The sequence below is a fragment of the Enhydra lutris genome, unplaced genomic scaffold (genome assembly GCF_002288905.1).
Source record: "Enhydra lutris kenyoni isolate GAN:26980312 unplaced genomic scaffold, ASM228890v2 scaffoldscaffold10, whole genome shotgun sequence".
NCBI classification, from domain to species: Eukaryota; Metazoa; Chordata; class Mammalia; order Carnivora; family Mustelidae; genus Enhydra; species Enhydra lutris.
Window position 1 is genome coordinate 9,172,652 of NW_019154094.1, and position 23,421 is coordinate 9,196,072.

At 37.0% G+C, this 23,421-nt stretch overlaps 1 protein-coding gene across 1 annotated transcript in view; it reads left to right on the forward strand.

Annotated features, from left to right (window-relative positions):
• The window catches only part of LOC111144134 (dedicator of cytokinesis 3), a 588,346-nt gene that overhangs the window by 390,015 nt on the left and 174,910 nt on the right, over positions 1–23,421 (forward strand). Inside the window, exons 8-9 of the mRNA XM_022498293.1 lie at positions 14,459–14,500; positions 15,146–15,300. Of these exons, the coding sequence (XP_022354001.1) occupies positions 14,459–14,500; positions 15,146–15,300 (197 nt within the window). The remainder of the gene's footprint in view (positions 1–14,458; positions 14,501–15,145; positions 15,301–23,421) is intronic.

Here is a 23,421-nt window from a genome sequence, read left to right on the forward strand (position 1 = left end):
CTTCTGCACAACAAAGGAAACAGTCAACAAAACAAAGAGGCAACCCACAGAATGGGAGAAGATATTTGCAAATGACAGTACAGACAAAAGATTGATATCCAGGATCTATAAAGAACTCCTCAAACTCAACACACACAAAACAGATAATCATATCAAAAAATGGGCAAAAGATATGAACAGACACTTCTCCAGTGAAAACATACAAATGGCTATCAGACACATGAAAAAATGTTCATCATCACTAGCCATCAGGGAGATTCAAATTAAAACCACATTGAGATATCACCTTACACCAGTTAGAATGGCCAAAATTAGCAAGACAGGAAACAACATGTGTTGGAGGGGATGTGGAGAAAGGGGAACCCTCTTACACTGTTGGTGGGAATGCAAGTTGGTGCAGCCACTTTGGAGAACAGTGTGGAGATTCCTCAAGAAATTAAAAATAGAGCTTCCCTATGACCCTGCCATTGCACTACCGGGTATTTACCCCAAAGACACAGATGTAGTGAAAAGAAGGGCCATCTGTACCCCAATGTTTATAGCAGCAATGGCCATGGTTGCCAAACTATGGAAAGAACTAAGATGCCCTTCAATGGACGAATGGATATGGAAGATGTGGTCCATATACACGATGGAGTATTATGCCTCCATCAGAAAGGATGAATACCCAACTTTTGTAGCAACATGGACAGGACTAGAAGAGATTATGCTGAGTGAAATAAGTCAAGCAGAGAAAGTCAATTATCATATGGTTTCATCAATTATCATATGGTTTCACTTATTTGTGGAGCATAACAAATAGCATGGAGGACATGGGGAGTTAGGAGAAGGTATTTGGGGGAAATTGGAAGGGGAGGTGAACAATGAGAGACTATGGACTCTGAAAAACAATCTGAAGGGTTTGAAGAGGTAGGGGGGTGGGAGTTTGGGGGAACCAGGTGGTGGGTATTAAAGAGGGCACGGACTGCATGGAGCACTGGGTGTGGTACAAAAACAATGAATACTGTTATGCTGAAAATAAATTTTAAAAAATGATAATTAAAAAAGAAAGAAAGAAAGAAAGAAAGAAAGAAAGAAAGGAAAGAAAGAAAGAAAGAAAGAAAGAAAGAAAGAAAGAAAGAAAGAAAGAAAGAATGAATGAATCTTGGGCACCTGGGTGGCTCAGTCATTAAGCATCTGCCTTCGGCCCAGGTCTTGATCCCAGTGTCCTGCGATCCAGCCCCACATTGGGCTCCCTGCTAGGCCGGAAGGCTGCTTCTTCCTCTCCCATTCCCCCTGCTTTGTTCCTGCTGCTGTCTCTCTGTGTCAAATAAAATCTTTTAAAAAAAATCAAAGAATCTTGAAAGCAACAATAAAAAAGAAGATTGTCACTTACAAGGCAACCCTCATAGGGCTATGAGCATATTTCTTAGCAGAAATCTTGCAGGCCAGGAGAGAAGGGGATGATATGTTCAAAGTACTGAAAGAAAAAAAAAGACCTGCCAGCCAATAATACTTTGCTCAGGAAAGTTGTCCTTCAGAAGTAAATAAAGGAAATATAAAGATTTTCCCAGACAAAAGCTGAGGGAGTTCAAAATTACTAGACCTGCCTTACAAGAAGCACTGCAAGTTCTTCAAGCTGAGATGAAAAAAAGAAAAAGGTTAATTAATGGCATGAAAATGCAGGAAAATATAAAACACATGGTAAAGATAAGTATATAGTCAAATTCAGAATACTCTAGTACTATAATATGATGGTCTATAACTCTAGTAAAGGTTAAAGGACAGAAAATTTTAAAATAACTATAGCTAACACAAAAACAGACAGATAGATCAGTGGAACAGAATAGATAACCCAGAAATGGATCCACAACTATATGATTAACTAATCTTTGACAAACCAAGATATCCAGTGGAAAAGAGTCAGTCTCTTCAACAAATGGTATTAGGAAAACTGGAAAGCAACATGCAGAATAATGAAACTAGGCCACTTTTTTACACCATACACAAATATAAGTTCAAAATGGATGATAGACCTGGACAGGAAACCACTAAAATCCTAGAGGACAACACCAGCAGAAACCTCTTTGAGATCAGTCTTGGCAGTTTCTTACTAGATACCTCTCTGGAGGCAAGGGGAACAGAAGCAAAAATGAAGTACTGAGGCTTCATCAAGTTAAAAAGCTTCTGCACAGTGAAGGAAACAATCAACAAAACTAAAAGGCAGCCTTCAGAATGGGAGAAGATATTTGCAAATGACATATCTGATAAAGGGTTAGTATCTAAAATCTATAAAGAACTTAGCAAACTCAACACCCAAAAAATGAATAATCCAGTTAAGAAATGGGCAGAAGACATGAACAGACATTTTTCCAAAGAAGACATCTAAATGGTCAACAGACAATGAAAAGATGCACATCCTCACTCATCATCAGGGAAATATAAATAAAAACTACAAATGAGATATCACCTCAAACCAGTCAGAATGGCTAAAATTGGCAACACAAGAAACAACAGGTGTTGGCTAAGATGTGGAGGAAGGGGAACACTCTTAACATTGGTGGGAATACAAACCTGTGCAGCCACTCTGCAACAGTATGGAATTTCCTCAAAAAGTTAAAAATAGAACTACCCTATGACCCAGCAATTGCATTACTAGGTTTTTACCCAGAGGATACAAAAATACTGATTCAAAGGGGCACATGCACCCTGATGTTTATAGCAGCATTATCAACAATAGCCAAATTATGGAAAGAACCTAAATGTCCATTGACTGATGAATGGATAAATATATGCAATGGAATATTATTCAGCCATAAAAAGGAATAAAGTCTTGCCATTTGCAACAACATGGATGGAGCTAGACTGTGTTGTGCTAAATTAAGTAAGTCAATCAGAGGAAGACAAATACCGATTGACTTCATCCAGATGTGGAATTTAAGAAAACAAAACAGATAAACATAAGGGGAAAAAATAGAGAGGGAGGTAAACCATAAGACTCTTAACCATAAAGAACAATCTAAGGGTTGTTGGAGGAGAGGTGGGTAGGTTGTGGGCTAAATGGGTGATGGATATTAAGGAGGGCACTTGTGATGAGTACTGGGTGTTATATGTAAATAATGAGTCATTAAATTTTACTCCTGAAACTAATATTACACTCTATGTTAACTAACTAGAATTTAAATAAAAACTTGAAACATGAAAAAAGTCACTATTGCTAATATAATTGGCTAATGGATATACAATATAAAAACATATAAATTAGAACATCTAAAACATAAAGGGGGAGGGGTTGAGTAAAAGGGTAGAGATTTTGTATGGGGTTGCAGTTAAGTTCTAATTATCCTAAAATAGATTGTTACAGCTATAAGATGTTTTATGTAACATCTTATAACATCTCATGTAACCAGAAAGCAAAAACCTACAGTAAATACATGTGAAATAAAGAGAAGGGAATCAAAGCATACCACTGTGGAAAATCATCAATTCACAAAGAAAGACAGCAAGAGAGGAGGACAGGAATGAAGGAACTACAAAAAGAGCCAGAAAACAAACTTTTTTTCAGAAAACAGTTTTTGTAAGGGGTACTAATGAATCCTTCCCTATCAATAATTACTTTTAAGGTAAATGGATTAAATTCTCAATCAAGGACATAGAGTGGCTAAATAGATTAAGAAATGATCCAAGAATATGTTACTTACAACAGACTTACTTTAGCTTTGAGGACACACATAGGATGAGCGTAAATGCATAGGAAAAAAGATACTCCATTCAAATGGAAACCAAAAGACAGCAGTGGTAGGTATTCTTTATCAGACAAAATAGACTTTCAGTCAAAAGCTGTAATGAGACAAATAATGTGGTTATATAATGACAAAAGGGTCAGTTCATTAAGAGCATAAGACAGATATAAATGTATATACCCCTAGCTTCAGAGCACCTAAATATAGAAAGCAAATATTAACAAAACTAAAGGGAGAAATAGACAGCAATACAATAATAGTAGGGTCATCAATGGCCCACTTTCAATACTGGATAGATAATCCAGACAGAAAATCAATAAAGACACATTAGACTTGACTTAGGTCCCTATACTTAGGACCTAATGGACCTAACACACATATACAGAATATCCCATCCTAAAGCAGAGTAGGACATACATTGCACATGGACAATCTCCAGGATAGATCAACATTAGGCCACAAGATAAGTATAAACAAATTTAAGAAGATTGAAATAATATTAAATATTTTTTCTTATGACAATGATTTAAAACTAGAAATCAATAATAGGAAGAAAGCTGGAAAATTCACAAATATGTGAAAATTAAACACCACACTCCTGAATAACCAGTGGGGCACGGAAGAAATCAAAAGGGAAATTTAAAAAAAAAATCTTGAGACAAAAAATGGAAACACAACATACTAAAACTTATCAAACATTAAATAAATTTAAAAATAAAGCAGTTCTAAGAGGAAAGTTTATAGTAATAAATGCTTACATTAAGAAAAATCTCAAGTAACTGATCTTTGTACCTCAAAGAACTAGAAAAATAACAAACTAAGTCCAAATTTAGCAGAAGGAAGGAGATGAAGTTCAGTCTAAATTTAGCAGAAGGAAGGAGATAAAGCTCTGCTAAAAATATAGAAAATGAACATAAAAGCAATAGAAAAGATCAAGGAAGGAAACTAAGAGTTGGGTTTTAAAAAAAGATAAACAGAATTGAAAAACCTTTAGCTAGACTTGCCAAGAAAAGAGGACTCAAGTAAATGAAATTATAGATGAAGGAGGACATTACAACTGATACAACAAATATAAATGATAATAAGAGACTAGTGTGAATAATTATATGTCAACAAATTGGGCAACCTAGATGAAACATACAACCTACCAAGACTAAATCAAGAAGAAATAGAAAGGCTGAACAGACTATTAACAAGTAAGGAGGGTGACTCAGTAACCAAAAACTTCCTAACAAAGAAAAGCTGAAGATAAAATGGCTTCATGGGTGACGTTTGTTGAACATTTAAGAAGAATGAATACTAGTGCTTCTCAGAGTCTTCTAAAAAATTGAAGAGGAGGGAATATTCCCAGACTTGTTTTACAAGGCCAGCATTTTCCTGATACCAAAAGTCGGATAAGGACACTAAACTGGAGGATTACTGAAGGAAGGGGTGGGGGTTGGGGTAACTGGATAATTGTTATTAAGGAGGGCATGTGTTGTGATGAGCACTGGATGTTATAGGCAATTAATGAATTGCTTATAACAATTAATGAATCATTGAACACTCAAAAGCTAATGAATACTATATGTTGACTAACTGAACATAATTTAAAAAAAAAAACAAGAAATCTACAGACCAATATTTCTGATGAATAGAGATGCAAAATTCTCAACAAAATACTAGCAAATCAAATTAAATAGCTCATTAGAGGTATCATACACCAAGAACAAGTGGGATTTATTTCCGAATTTCAAGGATTGTTCAGCATAAAGGTGATAATACATCATATTAATGGAATGATAAATTGAAATCATATGATCATTTCAATAGATGCAGAAAAAGCACTTGTCAGAATTCAACATCCTTTCATGATAAAAACTCTCAACAAAATGGGCACCTGGGTGGTGCAGTTGGTTGAGCGCCCAACTCTTGGTTTCAGTTCATGTTGTGATATCAGTGTTAAGAGATCGAGCCCCAAATTGGGCTCCGTGCTCAACACAGAGTCTGCTCAGGACTCTCTTTCCCTTTTCCTCTGCCCCTCACCCCCCCATCTCTCTCCCTCTCTCTCTCTAAAATAAATCTTAAAAAAAAAAAAAAGCTCTCAACAAAATGGACACAGAAGCTACATACCTCAACATGATAAAGACGACTGTGACAAGCCCACAGTTGACATCATGCTCAACAGTGAAATGTTGGAAGCTTTTCCTCTAACATCAAAACCAGACAAGGGTACCTAATCTCACTATTCCTTTTCAACATAGTATTAGAAGTTTTAGCCAGAGTGATTAGGCAAGAAGAAAAAGAAAAGCCATCCAAATTGGTAAGGGAGAAGTAAAATTGTTTCTATCTGCATATGACATGACCTTATATAGAGAAAATCTGGAAGCTTCTCCCCCCAAACTGCTAACTAATGAATTCAGTAAAGTTTCAGAATACAGAATCAACATGCAAAAGTTAACTGGGTGGGGAGTTGGGTGAAACTGGTGGTGGGTATTATGGAGGGCATGTATTGCATGGAGCACTGGGTGTGGTGCCTAAACAATGAATTCTGGAACATTGAAAAGAAATAAAAATTTTTAAAAAGTTAATTGCAAAAGTCAGAATATACTAACAATGAACTATCTGAAAAAGAAATAAAGAAAACAATCCCATTTACAATAGCATCAAAAACAATAAAATACTTAGGAATAATTTAATCAAGGACGTGAAAGAGCTATACACTAAAAATTATGACGTTGATGAAAGACATTAAAGAAGACACAAGTAAATGGAAAGATATCCCATGTTTATGAATTAGAAGAATTAATATTCTTTCTTTTCAAAGATTGTATTTATTTGACACAGAGAGAGAGAGATCACAAGTAGGCAGAGAGAGGAGGGGAAGCAGGCTCCCCACTGAGCAGAGAGACCGATGCGGGGCTCAATCCCAGGACCCTGAGATCATGACCTGAGCCGAAGGCAGAGGCTTAACCCACTGAGCCACCCAAGTGCCCGAAGAATTAATATTCTTAAAATGTCCATACTGCATAAAGCCATGGATAGACTCAATACAATCCTTATCAAAATGCCAGTGGGATTTTCCGGAAATAGAAAAAACAATCCTAAAATTCAAATGGAACTACAATATACCTTGTATAGCCAACCAGTCTTGAGAAAGAACAAAGCTGGAGGTATCACACTTTCTGATTTCAAACTATATTATAAATGTATAGTAATCAAAACAGTGTGCAAAACAAAACAAAACAAAACCATTGTGGCACTGGCATTAAAATAGGTGCACAGACCAATGGAACAGAACTGAGACCCCAGTAGTAAACCCACACATATATGGTGAACTAATATTTGACAGGAACGTTAATAATATTCAATGAGGAAAGGATAGTCTCTTCAGTAAATGTTGGGAAAACTGGATATTCACATGCAGAAGAATGAAATTGTACCTCTGTCTTACAACCACTCACAAAAATTAACTATAAATGGATTAAATATTAGACCTGAAACTGTAATCTCTCAGAAGAAAACAGAGCAAAGCTGCTTGACATTGGTGTTGGTGATATTTTTTGGAATATGACACCAAGAGCACATCAGTGAAAGTGAAAATCAACAAGCGCGACATTAAAAAAAAAAAGTCAATTCTGTACAGCAAAAGAAACAATCAACAAAATGACAAATCAGCCTACAGGATAGAAGAAAATATTCACAAACCACAAAGGTGACAAAGAGTTAATATCCAAAATACGTAAGGAACTTCTAAAGTTCAAGAGTAAGAAACCAAATAATCTGATTTTTGAAATGGTCAGAGGATTTGACTCTTTTCTAAAGAAGACACAAAAATACATGAAAAGGTATTCAGTATCACCAGTCATTTAGGAAGTGCAAATCAAAACCACAATCAAATATTACCTCATACCTGTTAGAGTGCCTGTCATCAGAAAGACAGAAGGTACAAACTTCCAGTTATAAATAATTCATGGAGTGGAAAGTACAGCATAGGGAATATAGTAAAATAATATTATAATAACATCAAATGGTAACAGATGGTGTCTACACTTAACTGTGGTGAACATTAGATAACATATAGTATAGTATTATTGTACACCTGAAACCAATATAACAATGTATGTCAATTATATTACACTGATCAAAAATAAAAGAGAAAGTGTTTTTAAAAGATGAGATAAATAGTGGCAAGGATGTATAGAAAAGAGAACTCCTGTGGCACCTGGGTGGCTCAGTCAGTTGAGCGACCCGCCTGTGATTTCTGCTCAGGTCATGATCTCAGGGTCTTGAGGTTGAGCCTCAGATCATCAGGCTCAATGAGGAGTCTGCTTGAGATTCTCTCCCTCTGCCTCTCCCCCAACTTGAACTCACTCACTCTCTCTCTAAAATAAATTGATCTTTAAAAAAAGAAAAGAGAACTCTTGTACACTATTGTTAGAAATACAAATTTGTATGGTCACTATAAAAAACAGAATGGAGATTCCTCAAAAAAAAAAAAATAGAAAATAGAACTACCATATGATCCAGCAATTCTATTTCTGGGTATATATCAAAGGAATTGAAATCAGGATCTCAAAGAGATAGCTACACTTCCTTGTGCATTGCAGTATTATTCACAATAGCCAAGACATAGAAACAACCTGTGTCCATTGATGAATGAATGGATAAATAAAATATGGTGTATATACAATGGAATATTAATCATCCATAGTAAAGACAGAAATACTGCCATTTGTGACAACATGGATAAAACTTGAGAGCATTATACTAAGTGAAATAAGTCAGAGAATGGCATATACTTATGATCTCATTTATATGTGAAATCTAAAAAAGCTGAACTCATTAAAAACAAAGAGTAAATTGGGAGTTGCCAGGGACAGGGGAGTAGGGGAAGTGAGGAGATACTAGTTGTAAGAGGATTTAAGTTCTGGGATCTAATGTGAAGCATGGTGAACTATAGTTAACAGTAGTATATTTTGTACTTGAAAGTTGTTAAAAAAAAAAGTAGATCTTGAACATTCTCACCATGCCAACAACAAAAAGGTAATTATGTCAGACAAAAGATGTGTTAACTAACCTTATTGTGGTGCTCGTTTTGCAACATTATATGTATAAAAAATCATCATGTTGTGTACCTTACACTTATATAATATTATATGTCAATTATATCTCAATGAAGCTGGGAAAAGAAACCTTTCCCAGAACATAGATATGAGTGTCCAGATTGAAAGGGCCCAATAAGTATTTAGCACTTAATTATGAAACTTCAGCTCACTAAAGCTGAACGCTTCCAGCAAGAGAAATAGGTCACCTACTAAGGATTTGTCATAAGAATAGCATCTGTCTTCTTAATAGCAACACTGAAAACCAAAAAATAATGAAATATTGCCTTTAAAATTCTGAGGGAAAATAAAATTTGACCTAGAATTCTATTTTTATTCAACCACATTCTCAATCAAATGGGAAAGTAGCCTCAAGAAAATTCTGGTCATTCCAATTATCAAAACAAAAAGCCTCTTTAAACCTTTTTTCAGGAAACTACTGAAGGATAAATCATTTGTTTAAAATGAGGGAGTAAACCAAAAGAGGCTATATGTGCCATCCAGGAAAGGCACTGTGACTCAAGGAGAGGCACAAAGAATTAGGACTCCGTTGGAGGGTAATAGGCCTAGAGAGTAACTTGTTCTGATGAGAGCACAAGGGCAGCCAGGAAGCCTCTCCAGGAGAAAAATGACTTCAGAGAATATGTGGTAGTTTTACCATATCGAGAATGTTTTTGAAAGGTATTTTATTTTTTTAAAGGTATTTTATAGAGCTTCAGAGGACATAAGAGGAGGCCCTATAATTTAAATAAAACTAAGATTCCTAAAACAAAAGCAGAAGGTAGTAGAAGAAAGGAAATACAATTGAAGTACACTATTTGGTCCATCAGTAAACAATATTTATTTATTTTTAAATATTTTATTTATTTGAGAGAGAAAGACAGAGATAACAATAGAGAGCACAAGTTGGGAGAAGAGGGAAAAGCAGGCTCCCAGTTGAGCAGAGAGCCTGATGGGGGGGCTCGATCCCAGGATCCTGAGATCATGACCTGAGCTGAAGGCAGATGCTCAACAGATGGAGCCAGCCAGCTGTCCCTCAATAAACAATATTTAAAAGTTACAATCTTATAAATAAGGTTTGTTTGTGGGGTTTTTTTGCATTCAAACACAACTATTTTTTTTTTTTCGGTCTGTTCTTTTTTTTTTTTTTTCTTTTTTATTTCTTTCCAGTGTTCAGAATTCATTGTTTATGCACCACACCCAGTGCTCCATGCAATACGTGCCCTCCATAATACCCACCACCTGGCTCTCCCAACCTCCCACCCCCTCCCTTCCAAAATCCTCAGTTTGTTTCTCAGGTCTACAGTCTTTCATGGTTCATCTCCCCTTCCGATTTCCCCCAACTCATTTCTCCTCTCCATCTCCCCATGTCCTCCGTGTTAACCCATCTCCATAAGTTTTAACCAAAACTTGTGAGGTATTAGGAAAGTAGAAGGTATTAGGAAAGGGAAATAGATATAAACAGATGTTAAGATCCTCAGCTGCCATTATAAGAAACAAATAGATAAATCTTAAACTGCATAAGAAGAGAGCAATATAAATGTGACATTTAGAAATACTTGATAAATTTTAGAAAAAAATTATAAAGAGTTGAAAGTACTTATCTCTGGGAAATAGTACAGGGTGAATATAGAACCAGTAATTTTATTGCAAGACTTTTAGTGTTATTTAACTTTTAATACTATGTGCTTATATTACTTTTAATACATTTAAATGTTAATTTTAAAAAGTTGACTTATCCAAAAGGCCAAAGAAAGTTTCAAGCCCCTTTTTATTTTTTTCATATCATGCTGACTTTTCTGTCTTTTATCCTATATATTTGTTTTTAGATAGAAAGAACTGAATAGGGTGAAGAAAAACCATTTGAAACCAACCTTTTGAAAGTCCACAAATTTATTGAAAACCACTTATTTTTATGTTAATTTGCATATGGTAAATGCACAGTAAGTGTCTGAGTTAATTCTTAAAGTTATCAACAAGTTTCAGAGGAATAACCTTTTGGAGTCTTTTTGTATTAACACTTAAGTCTATTACTAGAGATTACAAAGACTCCATGTGAAACTTTCTGATTTTAATACTCTTTGTCTCTCATTTTACATGAAAACTTAATGAATAGAATTATACCTCAAGCTTACATTTAGAGCATGTTGTTTTTCCTAAAACAAAACAAAACAAAACAAAACAAAAACAAAAACAAAAAAAAACACAAACCAATCCCCTGTGCAAGTACTGAGTGGTAATAATTGATTAAAAAAATCTATTTAAATGCACAAATGGATTTGCTCTTCTATACGACAAGAATCAGAGGAAGCCTGTAACGCTCCTCAACTCTTGCTTCTGCTTAATAACATGTCCAAACCCACTTTCAGCAACAGAGAATTAGTGCTACCCAAACTAGAAAGCATTTTGAAGGGCAACAACAAAGTATTTATGTTAATTGTAATTAGCTATGCCTCTTTGGAGAATGTAGACAACTTGAAGATTATATAAAAGCTTCTATTTTGTGGAAAGATCTAACAGAGCACTCACATTATAACCTCCTGTTACGCTATTATCTTTCTACATGAGCATGTGTTGCAAATAGTGTTAGTCTGTTATCTTCTAGTGCTGATTAATATTTTTATTAGATCAATGTTTGTACTTCCATTTCTGGACTTAAATCAATTGATTGGATTATTTACTAACAATGAAACATCATTTTATTAGTGATCCTGACTAGATATATCTTATATTCCCTTGTAAGACCCACAACACTTAACACAATTCTAAACATATATAGCAGGCAATTAAATGTGTTATTCAGGTGAATAGAATATCTAAAGTTGTAGGGTTTTTTTTTCCATATTGGTAGACTTATGTAGATTAAATGAACCAGAGACTTAAAAGGGATGAAAATGCTTTCTGTGTAGGGGAAATTTGTCATTACTACAGTAATGTAGTGTATACATTTTAAAAATTTTTTTAATGAGAAAGGAAAATTTATTCCAAATTTATTCCAAACATAAAGGACACAAAAGCAGTTGTAACAGAATATTTTGTTTAATTATCTGGTAATAAATGAGAAAACTTGGATAAAATAAAGTTTTCCTAGGAAAAGATAAGTTACCAGTATTAACAGAAATACAGATTTAAAAAAAAGAAGTGTTAGTATTGGGGCGCCTGAGTGGCTCAGTCAGTTGGGCATCTGCCTTTGGCCCAGATCATGATCAAGGATCCTGGGATCAGGTCCCACATCGGGCTCCCTGCTCAGCAGGGAGCCTGCTTCTCCCTCTCCCTCTGCCTGCTACTCTGCCTGCTCTGCTCTCTCTCTGTCAAATAAAAAGAATCTTAAAAAAAAAAAAAAGAGTATTAGTATTTGGCTGGCCAGACAGATAGACAGACAGAAATCTGGCCTGTCAAATATTTTATATATATTCACAAAGGTCTTTGAATACTATGAAGTTTATAACCAGGAGACAAATTACTGAATGATTAAGTAATCACATCTTCAGCTCTAATACATTTGGCCATATTTTTTTCCACAACGATTATATATACTCCCACTAGCAATGTCCATGCAATTTTTAACTAATTTATATTTTATGTACATTGTAAATTGCCTGATGTACTTAGGATATAAAGATGATTAAGATAAGGTTTTTTGCTCCCTGGGAGGGGAGTCTAGAGTTGGGTAGCAAACATGGAGATAATACAGAGGAACGTATCAGCTAGCCAGCTGATGCTGCTTGGTAACAGGGAAGTGGTTTCTCCTTATAGTGCCATAAGAGACGTTCCAGAATACCAGTTTTGGTGCCTTTCTTTGGCCACCCATGTGGTGAACTTTTAAACTGGCTTGAAAGTTCTCCTCAAATTTGATGCTTCTGAAATCTAGAATGACATTTGTTATTGTCAAAAGGGATGTTTTATACTGAAATTAGCTGTAAACTCTTATATATAGTTATAATTGAACATTTATGTTTAAGATTGGTAGTTCATTTTTAAGAGTTAATCAGTAAATCTGCTTGAGAAGAATGACTTAATGCAGCCCCTAAAAGTAAAATAAAACAATGGAAATCATTTTAGGCCAATAACCTTCCCAGTAGGATATGGGTCAGTAAGCTGTAGAAAACTTGATTTTTTTTGAAAGCTTGATTTTTTAAAAGCTTTTTTGTATATGATGGATATTTTTGTATGTATACATTCTGTGTGATGATTTCCTGAGTTGGTGGAGGCCTATTTTATTATATTTAATATATATCCTGGGAACAAATAGTCCCATGAATGAACATTAACAGTCAATAATAATTAACTAATATAGCTAAAAATACACATGAGTATTTAATAATTAGCAAATACAACTAGTAAGATACATTTAAATTAATATTTAATTGTATTCAGTTTTCCAAATACACACATTTAACCCTAAATAAAATTAAGGAGGGAATGTGATGTGATGAGCACTGGGTGTTATATGCAACTAGTAATCATTAAACCCTATCATGAAAACTAATGATGTACTATGTGTTGGCTAATTGAATTTAAATTTAAAAAATTGTTTACCCATTTTTCTACTGATGGACATTTATGTTATTTTTACTTTGGGGCTTTTACAAATAAAACTATTGTGAAAATTGAGTACAAGAAAAAAAAGAAATGAAACCATTCTACTCAGCAGCCATCCTTCCTACCCGTGTGATGTAGACTAGCTCACCAAATAAGTGCTGTTTCACACTTCTGAGGCCCAAAAGGAGCAGATAGAAACTCTCATTGTTGAGTTTACCAAGACCAGGGACTGCACTGTTGTGAACCCACAATTCTTCTTGGCCAGGGTTTCCTCCTAAATATGACTGACTTTTCTATAATAACTACTTATAAAGAAGAATACCAATAACAATAAAATAAGAATGATCAGCCACTTAAAATATGAGAGGTTCCATGGCAGGTTAATCTGCACAAAACCCTGTGAGGTTAAATTCAGTACAAAATGTTATCCTTACTTTATAGATGAGCAAACACAAAGGTGAGTCAAGATTTAAAACCAAGTGTCCTGACTTCTGCACTTAGGTCCCTAACTAATGTATCATGCTGCTTCCCATTAAGTAATTTAAGCCTCACAATAACTTCTGAGGAAGACAATAAAAGCTTTATGTCAGTTTTATAGCTGAGGAAACTGTCTTTTGCAGAGACTAAGCAGTTCATCTGATTTCACGACTCATTTGCATATAGCTAGGATTGGAATCTGCTTCTTCTAACATCAGCCAGCAGCAAAGGAACAGCATGTTTGGGTTTCAAGACTATACCTCCTCCAGTGTAGAGAGCCTAAAGAAGCTGGATCTCAAGGCTCGGGATGTGGTAGAGGGTGTGGAGAGGACAGCGACAAAGCACAGATCCAGAGGGAGCACCTGTGACTTGGCTGGGGCTTTGAGCTGGTGAGGCTTGAGTTACAATCCAGACTTGGCCACCTTCTTGCTGTATGAGCTTCAGCACATCACTTCCTTACACCCCACTTTAGTTGCTTTCATCAAATACAAATAGCATTGTTCTAAAAATGTTATCAGACTTAAGTGAGAACATATATATGAAAGACTGCAGAATGCCTTGCATATAGAAGGTGCTTCATAAAAATTAGTTTCCTTCCCAGGTGAGTGAATTTTTCTTTCTTTCTTTCCACAGCACTTATCTAGCCGGCAGAGTGTCCAGCAAAGCACATCCCAGGTAAGCAGCTTAGCTAGGCCTCCGAGTCTTTTCCCTCGGCACTTGAAGTGGTCACAGCATGGGGATGCCAACAGGCAGTGATAACCACCACGGACATCTTGATTGTGTGATGCCTTTCATCTAAATAACCCTGACCTCCAAGCACATTTGGCCAGTCTCCTCTCACTCCTCTGTGCAAATTTACATAAGCACAATTGAAATAACATAGACTGGGAGACTGAAATGAATCCGTCTGGGAGAAAGTAAAAGTGTCATTTAGAATGGTATCTGTTACCATCTAACACTGTAAATCAAGTGCATCAGGACGACGTCTCCAAGTAAAAACTTTGAATTTAAAAGTTCATGGAGAATTTAGAAGTTTGTGACCTGATGAAGATATTAAGTTCACTCGTAAGTTGGAATTACCGTTCCCATAGCTCCTTCACTCAGTTTACTTCTCCCAGCTACATATTTGCCTGTCTCAAACCACACATATTGACACAACACTCCCCTACTAGCAGAGAAGACACCTTCTGTCTCTCTTACATGATCCCCTTTGATAGTAGAAGGAGAGTTAGTCATTTAGTTTTCATTTTATTTCTGATCAGTGTAGTGAGTAACTACAATATTTACTGGTTTTTTTTTTTTTTTTGCCTTTCTCTTTAGGTAGATACAATGCGCCCACGTCATGGGGAAACCTGTCGGATGCCGGTGCCACACCACTTCTTCCTCAGCCTGAAGAGTTTCACCTACAATACTATTGGTGAAGACACCGATGTCTTCTTTTCCTTATATGATATGAGAGAAGGCAAGCAGATCAGGTAAAAGTTACTAGTTGTGGTGAGGTGGAGATTGTGGAAGGATGATATTACCTGGGTCATAAGCATCTCTGGCCTTCAGGGAAGATAGATGCACAGAGAAGGAAAAACAAGATAAAGTAACTTCTTACCTATCTGGGAGTTTTGCCTCAAATCCCAGTGTACCTTGAAGTCACATACGGCCTCTTTTTTATGCCTATTTCCACATGGAAGTTTGAATTCCAGTCTTGGCTGTCACCACCTCAGGGAAAGAAAAGGATGCATCTATTCAGTGCCAGAGAAAATGCATAGGAGAAACACAGAACAAAGCAAATTCAGCAGAGAGGTCCTGCTCTATAATGCAGGAAGATCTGGGCCCTGCCTTGTTGCATGTGAAGGAGAGGGTTCACAGGGAAATAGGCTAATGATGTCCTCCTGTCTGAGAGCAGTCTTAGCCCTCAGTGCCTTTCCAGCCCTACAAAAGGGAGAGCTTCTTCTGGACAGAAAGGAAGGTCGGTCTGACTCCTTCATTCCTGTTTGTCCTGGGTTGGAAGAGAGGCCAAAAGAATGGGGCTCAGAGGTAGTAGACCATGTATCTTGGCAGAGCAATGAGGCCTTTAAACATGAACAACTGCGGGGTGGGGAGCAGTCAAGGAGACACTCTGGGCTTCACTTTCTCTACAGGCCAGCAGAGCTCTGATGGGGTGAGATGATAGTGGTAGCCAATTTTAGGGAGTCCAGAGAGTTCTCTGGTTGTCTTCTACTTGGGGCAGAGAGAAAATAAATTTGGGATACTTTTATATTGCCTGGAAGCTTCCTTTATTCAGAGTGCTTTACGGGTCTTTTATTTATTTATTTATTTTTACTTAAAATTTGAAAACAGCTGTTCCATTTTTCCAGTTGCATGGTATACATAGGAAAATTAAAAATGGAAGTTATAACAGTACAAAAGAAAAGGAGTTAATTTGCATGCTCCACAGTACCTCTAATCCTGACCACATAGCCCTGAAAATTAAAGCAACTTGCTTCACTTTGGTGTAGAGCTAAAATGATACCCTCACTGTTGGGGTCATGTGGGTTTTCCTTGTCACTGACGTCTCCCAGTCTGTGGGCCTAGAAAGACTGTGGGAAAAGACAGCTGTGGTAGGGATGCTAGCTACAGGTGCTGGGCTGTGCGGATGCAGATTCTGGCTGCGATTTTTCCACTAGGCCCAAGGTTCATAAACTTTATTACTTACCTTTGTATGTGGAAGAATCCTTTCTAAAAGCTGAATTTTTTGAGACAGTTCAGTAAGTGAAACAGATAAAATAGAGGTACTTTACTGTTGGAGAGAAAGGGGAAATAATGGGAATCTCACTATGTCCCTTCCCCCACCCAGTACTGGGTGTAACCACTGAAAGTCCCTGGGTTGTAATATGAAAACCGGAGCACCCTTCTTTATCATCTTTGAGTGCTAGTGACTGTGTCTTCTCTTTCCATGATCCCAGCACCTCGCACAGTGCCTGTGCCCAGTACATGCTTTGTCAGGCTTATTGTACAGAGAAGATCCACGCCCAGCAGAAACACCTCTGCTCTGGTTTGTAATCCATGCAGGATCATCAGTGCATCAGTTGTTTTTTTACTTGGGCTTCTTGTGTATAATTGAGCCTCAAGAAACAATAAAACATTTTTAAAAGAAGAAACATAAAAAAGATTTTTTTCCTAGAGTTGCTGGAAATGTTTTGGTCATTTAAAAATCCCTAGATATTAGAGAACTATACCAGCTTCCCATTCATATAATAAACTTGTAGGGTCCTTAATTGAAAATACCATTTCTTTCTTTAGTTTTAAGAGTGGACTAATACGCAGAATTTTAGATCTAGGCTTAATTGATAAGTGTTCCTTTTTCTTTCCATTAGCATTTGTGTAGTTTTATAAGCCCCCCCCAAATTTTAGCTCATTGAACTGATGATACCAACTATGTTTTCCTAATGATTAGGTATTAAACTGGTGATACATTACTGCCTTGAAGTAGTTACCAGAAATCATGAGAGGTTAGGGATGTATTACATCCCTAACCGACTGTTGATACAGAGACTGTTGACACAGAGCAATCACTGTATCAACCAAACAGTGCTAGTCTGGTGTTCAGTATTGCCAGGACGCTCTCACCTCCGTGCCTGAGAACATGCGTGAGTAGAGGGAGCAGGCTAAAGAGAGGACCAGATGTTCCCGCACTCTGAGTCTCATTGCTAATCCCACAGGCAAACCTAGAGAGGCTCCAGTGAATGACAGCCTGCAAACCCACATAGCACAACCTGATGAGTAAGTATTAAACAATCTGCGTGAAGGAAGAAGCAGCAGCTGAGAGGGCCCTGGTAGCTGTAACTTTCTGTGACATTTTATCATTCTGTACAGAGTCATAAATATTTAGCCTTGAAATCTAAATCTCTGATTAAGACCTCTCCCCTGAGCTTCAGAGTCTCATTTCCTTTTTCCTACCAGACATGTGCCCTTGGATGTCCCTCAGACGTTTCTACCTCAGTATATCTAAACTCATTTCATTTTCTTTCCTCACAAATATACTTCCTTCTGTGCTCCTTAAATCAAGTGAAAGGCATTATCATTTACCCAGAGATCCATGTCATAGACTTCAATGTCCTCTTAGCCTCCTCTCTCTCTATCTCCTTCCCTTTTCAATTAATCACTCTATCTTACTAACTTCTGTCTCCCAAATATCAGTCAGTTCACTCTCCCTAGCACTCCTGTCATCACCCCAGATCCTTCACACTTCTCCCCAAATACAGACTCCCTGAATCTACTACCTTCCTACCCTGAGTTACTTTCCATAGCACCACCATACTTACCTTTTAAAAATGCAAACTTTTCACATCATCTCCCACTTAACCTAAAGCCCTTGTAACTCAGTGTGACATAAAAGGCCCAGGATGATATAATTCTATTTCTCGAGCTTTATTTCCTGCATCTTGATGAGGCAGTTGTCTTTACTTAAACATGCCTTGCTCTTTCATGCCCCATTACCCTTGCTGGCTTGGTAAACTCCTGTCCATTGAAACTCAACTATATGAAACCTTCCTTAGTATTCATGAGTATAATCAGGCCCTGAGACTTCATTGTGCCCATGATAACACCCTGCACCTAGCTTTAGTCCATTATTAGATATTAAATTGTAATCATACACATGCATGTAGATTTCCCCCACTGGAATTGGAGCTTTCTTGTGTGTCTTTGTACCATCACTCCCCACCTCCCACCGCCAGTGCTAAGCACAGAACTTTGGATATTGGAGCATTAAATAAGTATTTATTGAGTGAATGAATGAAGAAGTGGTCAAATAACCAGTCCTGTGTGAATCAAGAAAATTTTATTTAACTGAGCAGGTTAGCAAGTACTTACTAAGAATTTCTTGTTTGTGGGCCCCTGTAATAACTGCTTGGGATTTAGAAGTTAAAAAGACTGTCCCTCACCCTGAGGAGGTCTGAACAAGGCATTACAGGATTTCTAGAAGGTATGAAACATGTTTTCCTGATTTTTAAGAACCCCAGTTAAGTGGAAAAATAAGATTAGGGCATATGTCTTACCGACATGCAGCAACACTTTAAGCACAATAAGCAGTCAGGAAAAAACAAACAAAAAATATAACCCTTTAGACAGAAACTTTTTATTAACATATAATGTATTATTTGCTTTAGGAGTACAGGTCTGTGAATCATCAGTCTTACACATTCTGCAGCACTCATTATAACACATACCCTCCCCAATGTCCATCACCCAGCCACCCTATCCCTCTCCGCCCCACACCCCAATAACCCTCAGTTTGTTTCCTGAGAATAAGAGTCTCTTATGGTTTGTCTCCCTCCCTGTCACTTCTTGTCTCATTTTTTCCCTCCCTACCCCCAATGACCCCCTTCCCTACCTCTCAAATTCCTCATATCAGAGAGATCATATAATTGTCTTTCTCTGATTGACTTATTTCGCTTAGCCTAATACCCTCTAGTTCCATCCACGTCATTGCAAATGACAAGATTTTGGGGTTTTGATGGCTGTATAGTATTCCATTGTGTGTGTGTGTGTGTGTGTGTGTGTGTGTGTGTGTGTGTAAAGAAGATGTGGTATATATACCACATCTTCTTTATCCATTCATCTGTTGATGGACATCTAGGTTCTTTCCATACTTTGGCTATTGTGGTTAGACAGAAACTTTTATGGAGTTTTTTTAAGCTTAAAAAAAATGAGCAGTCTTGTCTACATCATTGGTTGTTTTATATTTTTTCCTAATCAATTACATTTTAGATCTTGCTTTATATTTAGGATTAAACTATATAGTTTGGGAAAGAAATATAGTCAGCTTTACCATGTAATAAACTGAGAGAGATGACTTTTTCTGTTATGGTGAGCTAGATCAGTTGTCACCGAGGTTGTGAATTTAATACTCAAAGAACTATTTTTTAAAAAGAAAAAAGAAGTCAGAGAAGAAGAGTATCTTTGAAAGACTGAGGAGCCAGGCTCTTGGAAAAAGGACTCTGGGAGAAAATGAAAGTAATTGAATTAAAGAGTGTCCAGGATTCAGATAAGGTACTAATTCATTTGTTCAACAGATATTTATTAAGCAACTACTAGCTATTGGGATAGAACCTAGGGATACTGAGGTGAGCAAAAGAAATATCTGCTTGTCTTCTTGGAGCTTATGATCTAGAAAAGAGACCATCTCTTTCTATTGGAGAAATCACCAAACACGTGATTGCATGAATACGTATGTAGTTAAAAAGCATGATAAGTGCTGTAAAGGGACATCATGCAGAGTGCTCTGAAAGCTCATGTAGACTGGAATGAGGGGAGGCTCTTAGGGCATCCATGTTGAGGCTTAAAGTATGTGTAAACAGAAAGAGTGGATAATGTGATCTAGGCAGAAGGCCTAGATGCAGGGAAAAACTTGGTATATTCAGAAAACTGAATGGCAGTCAGTGTAGCTGGAATGTTTCGAGAGAAGGAAAGAAAATCTCAAGAGGGGATTGAAGAGATAGTCAGGGACCAGATTCTACAGGGCCTTGTAGCCATGAAAGGATTTTGGATTTTATTGGAAGTTCAAGAAAAGAAGATACTCAAGCACAAAAAGTAGCAAAGGCAAAAACATGAATCAGACACAACAAAGATATCAATGTATGTATGCAGGAAATTAGAAGAGGTTATTAGAGCTGGAAGAGGTTTGTACTGGTAGTAAACTCCAGGTCTTGAATCTGTTTCTTATGCATGTTTGCTCACAACCCCTTGAACAAAGAAAGAACTCAATAAATGTCCAATCAGAAAATGTATTAAAGACAAGATTCAGTAGGTCTAGGGTAGCTCTGAAAACCCTGTACACTGATTTAGATTTGATGCATTAGATAACCCTTATGAATCCTTGAGCAGGGGGATGATGTGAATGACACATTGAAGGTGATTATTTGAGATTATCACGGTGGTATTATAGAGGTTAAACTAGAAAACAGATAAGTTAGAAGCTGTTGCAGACATGAAGCGGTAAAGCCCTAGGATAAGGACGCTAGTAGTAAGATTAGAGAAGATAGGGCATCGTGTCCTATAAGATTTGGACCCAGCTTCATCACCTTTATAACCTAATTTCCTATCCTTCCCCCATTGATCAATCTAGTTCACAAAGGCCTCCTTGCTATTCCCTGAAAATATAACATGGTTCTACTTTAGGTCTTTCTTCACATCTGCTATTTCCTGAATATTCTCATGGTGCTTGCAGCCTCACCTTCCTCAGGTTTTTACTCAAATATCACACTTTCGGGCTTTTCCTAGCCACCTTATCTAGAATTGAAACCACCAGGGGTGCCTCAGTGGCCCAACCCATCAAGAGTCTACCTTCAGCTCAGGTCATGATCTCAAGGTCCTGGAATAGGGCTCCCACGTTGGGCTCCCTGCCCAGTGGAGAGTCTATTTCTCCCTCTCCCTCCCCTCACCCACTCATGTTTGCTCTCTCACTCTCTCAAAATAAATAAAATTTTTAGAATTGAAATCATCATTACTACCATCTTCCACATACACATCCATATTTTCAGTGTCTCTTCCTTGCTTTATATTTTTCCTTAGCACTTAGCACCATCTAGCATACTAAATAGTTTACATATTTACCTTTTTGTCTGTGTTCCATCACTGGGCTTAAAGCACTATGAGAACAGAGTTTTTTAATCTTATTCACCAGCAAATCCCCTGAACCTAATGGAGTATTGGCTTATGGAAGGTACTCAATAATTATTTGCTGAAAGGATGAGTAGTCTACTAAATGTAACAATAAACTTACTTATTTCTCTTATCACTTTTTCTTTCTATTTCTAAAACCTATAACTCAGTGGTTTTTTGGGTTTTATTTTTGTTTGTATTTTTTACCTTGGCGACAAGGAGAAATGGTGCTATAATTATTGAAGCTAGCTGAGTGAAGAAAATAATGAGTTCGGTTTGGGCTATGTTGAGTTTGAGGTGATAGCCAAACAATTGATGGGTCATGTGGTAGGGGCATCTGGGATGCAGGTGAGATGTCACAGATGGAGATGAGAATTTTCATGGGAATAGTTTCTGCATGCAGAATCAAAGCTATCTGAAAAAGTGAGAACATATGAGAAGAGCCAAGGACAAAAGACAGGGAACATTTTAATCATTAGAAGACAATTTATGTATACATAACACGCACAATATACTAATGCCAAGTAATTTAGGCAACAAAATGAAAAGGCAGCCTATATTGGAAAAAAGTATTTTCAAACCATATATCTGATAAAGTATTAATATTCAAAATATATAAGGAAAAACTACAGCATAGTAGTAAAAAGAAAAAACCAAATACCCCATTTTAAAAATGGGCAAAGGAACTAAATAGGTATTTCTCCAAAGAAGACATACATATACATGGGCAACAGGTGTATGAAAAGATGTTCAACATGACTAATCAACATGGAAATGTAAATCAGAACCACAATGAGATATCACCTCACAACTATTAGTATACCGATCATCAAAAAACAAAATTGGAAGGGGAGGTGAACCATGAGAGACTATGGACTCTGAAAAACAATCTGAGGGTTTTGAAGGGGCGGGGGGTGGGAGGTTGGGGGAACCAGGTGGTAGAATGAATGAATCTTGGGCACCTGGGTGGCTCAGTCATTAAGCATCTGCCTTCGGCCCAGGTCTTGATCCCAGTGTCCTGCGATCCAGCCCCACATTGGGCTCCCTGCTAGGCCGGAAGGCTGCTTCTTCCTCTCCCATTCCCCCTGCTTTGTTCCTGCTGCTGTCTCTCTGTGTCAAATAAAATCTTTTAAAAAAAATCAAAGAATCTTGAAAGCAACAATAAAAAAGAAGATTGTCACTTACAAGGCAACCCTCATAGGGCTATGAGCATATTTCTTAGCAGAAATCTTGCAGGCCAGGAGAGAAGGGGATGATATGTTCAAAGTACTGAAAGAAAAAAAAAGACCTGCCAGCCAATAATACTTTGCTCAGGAAAGTTGTCCTTCAGAAGTAAATAAAGGAAATATAAAGATTTTCCCAGACAAAAGCTGAGGGAGTTCAAAATTACTAGACCTGCCTTACAAGAAGCACTGCAAGTTCTTCAAGCTGAGATGAAAAAAAGAAAAAGGTTAATTAATGGCATGAAAATGCAGGAAAATATAAAACACATGGTAAAGATAAGTATATAGTCAAATTCAGAATACTCTAGTACTATAATATGATGGTCTATAACTCTAGTAAAGGTTAAAGGACAGAAAATTTTAAAATAACTATAGCTAACACAAAAACAGACAGATAGATCAGTGGAACAGAATAGATAACCCAGAAATGGATCCACAACTATATGATTAACTAATCTTTGACAAACCAAGATATCCAGTGGAAAAGAGTCAGTCTCTTCAACAAATGGTATTAGGAAAACTGGAAAGCAACATGCAGAATAATGAAACTAGGCCACTTTTTTACACCATACACAAATATAAGTTCAAAATGGATGATAGACCTGGACAGGAAACCACTAAAATCCTAGAGGACAACACCAGCAGAAACCTCTTTGAGATCAGTCTTGGCAGTTTCTTACTAGATACCTCTCTGGAGGCAAGGGGAACAGAAGCAAAAATGAAGTACTGAGGCTT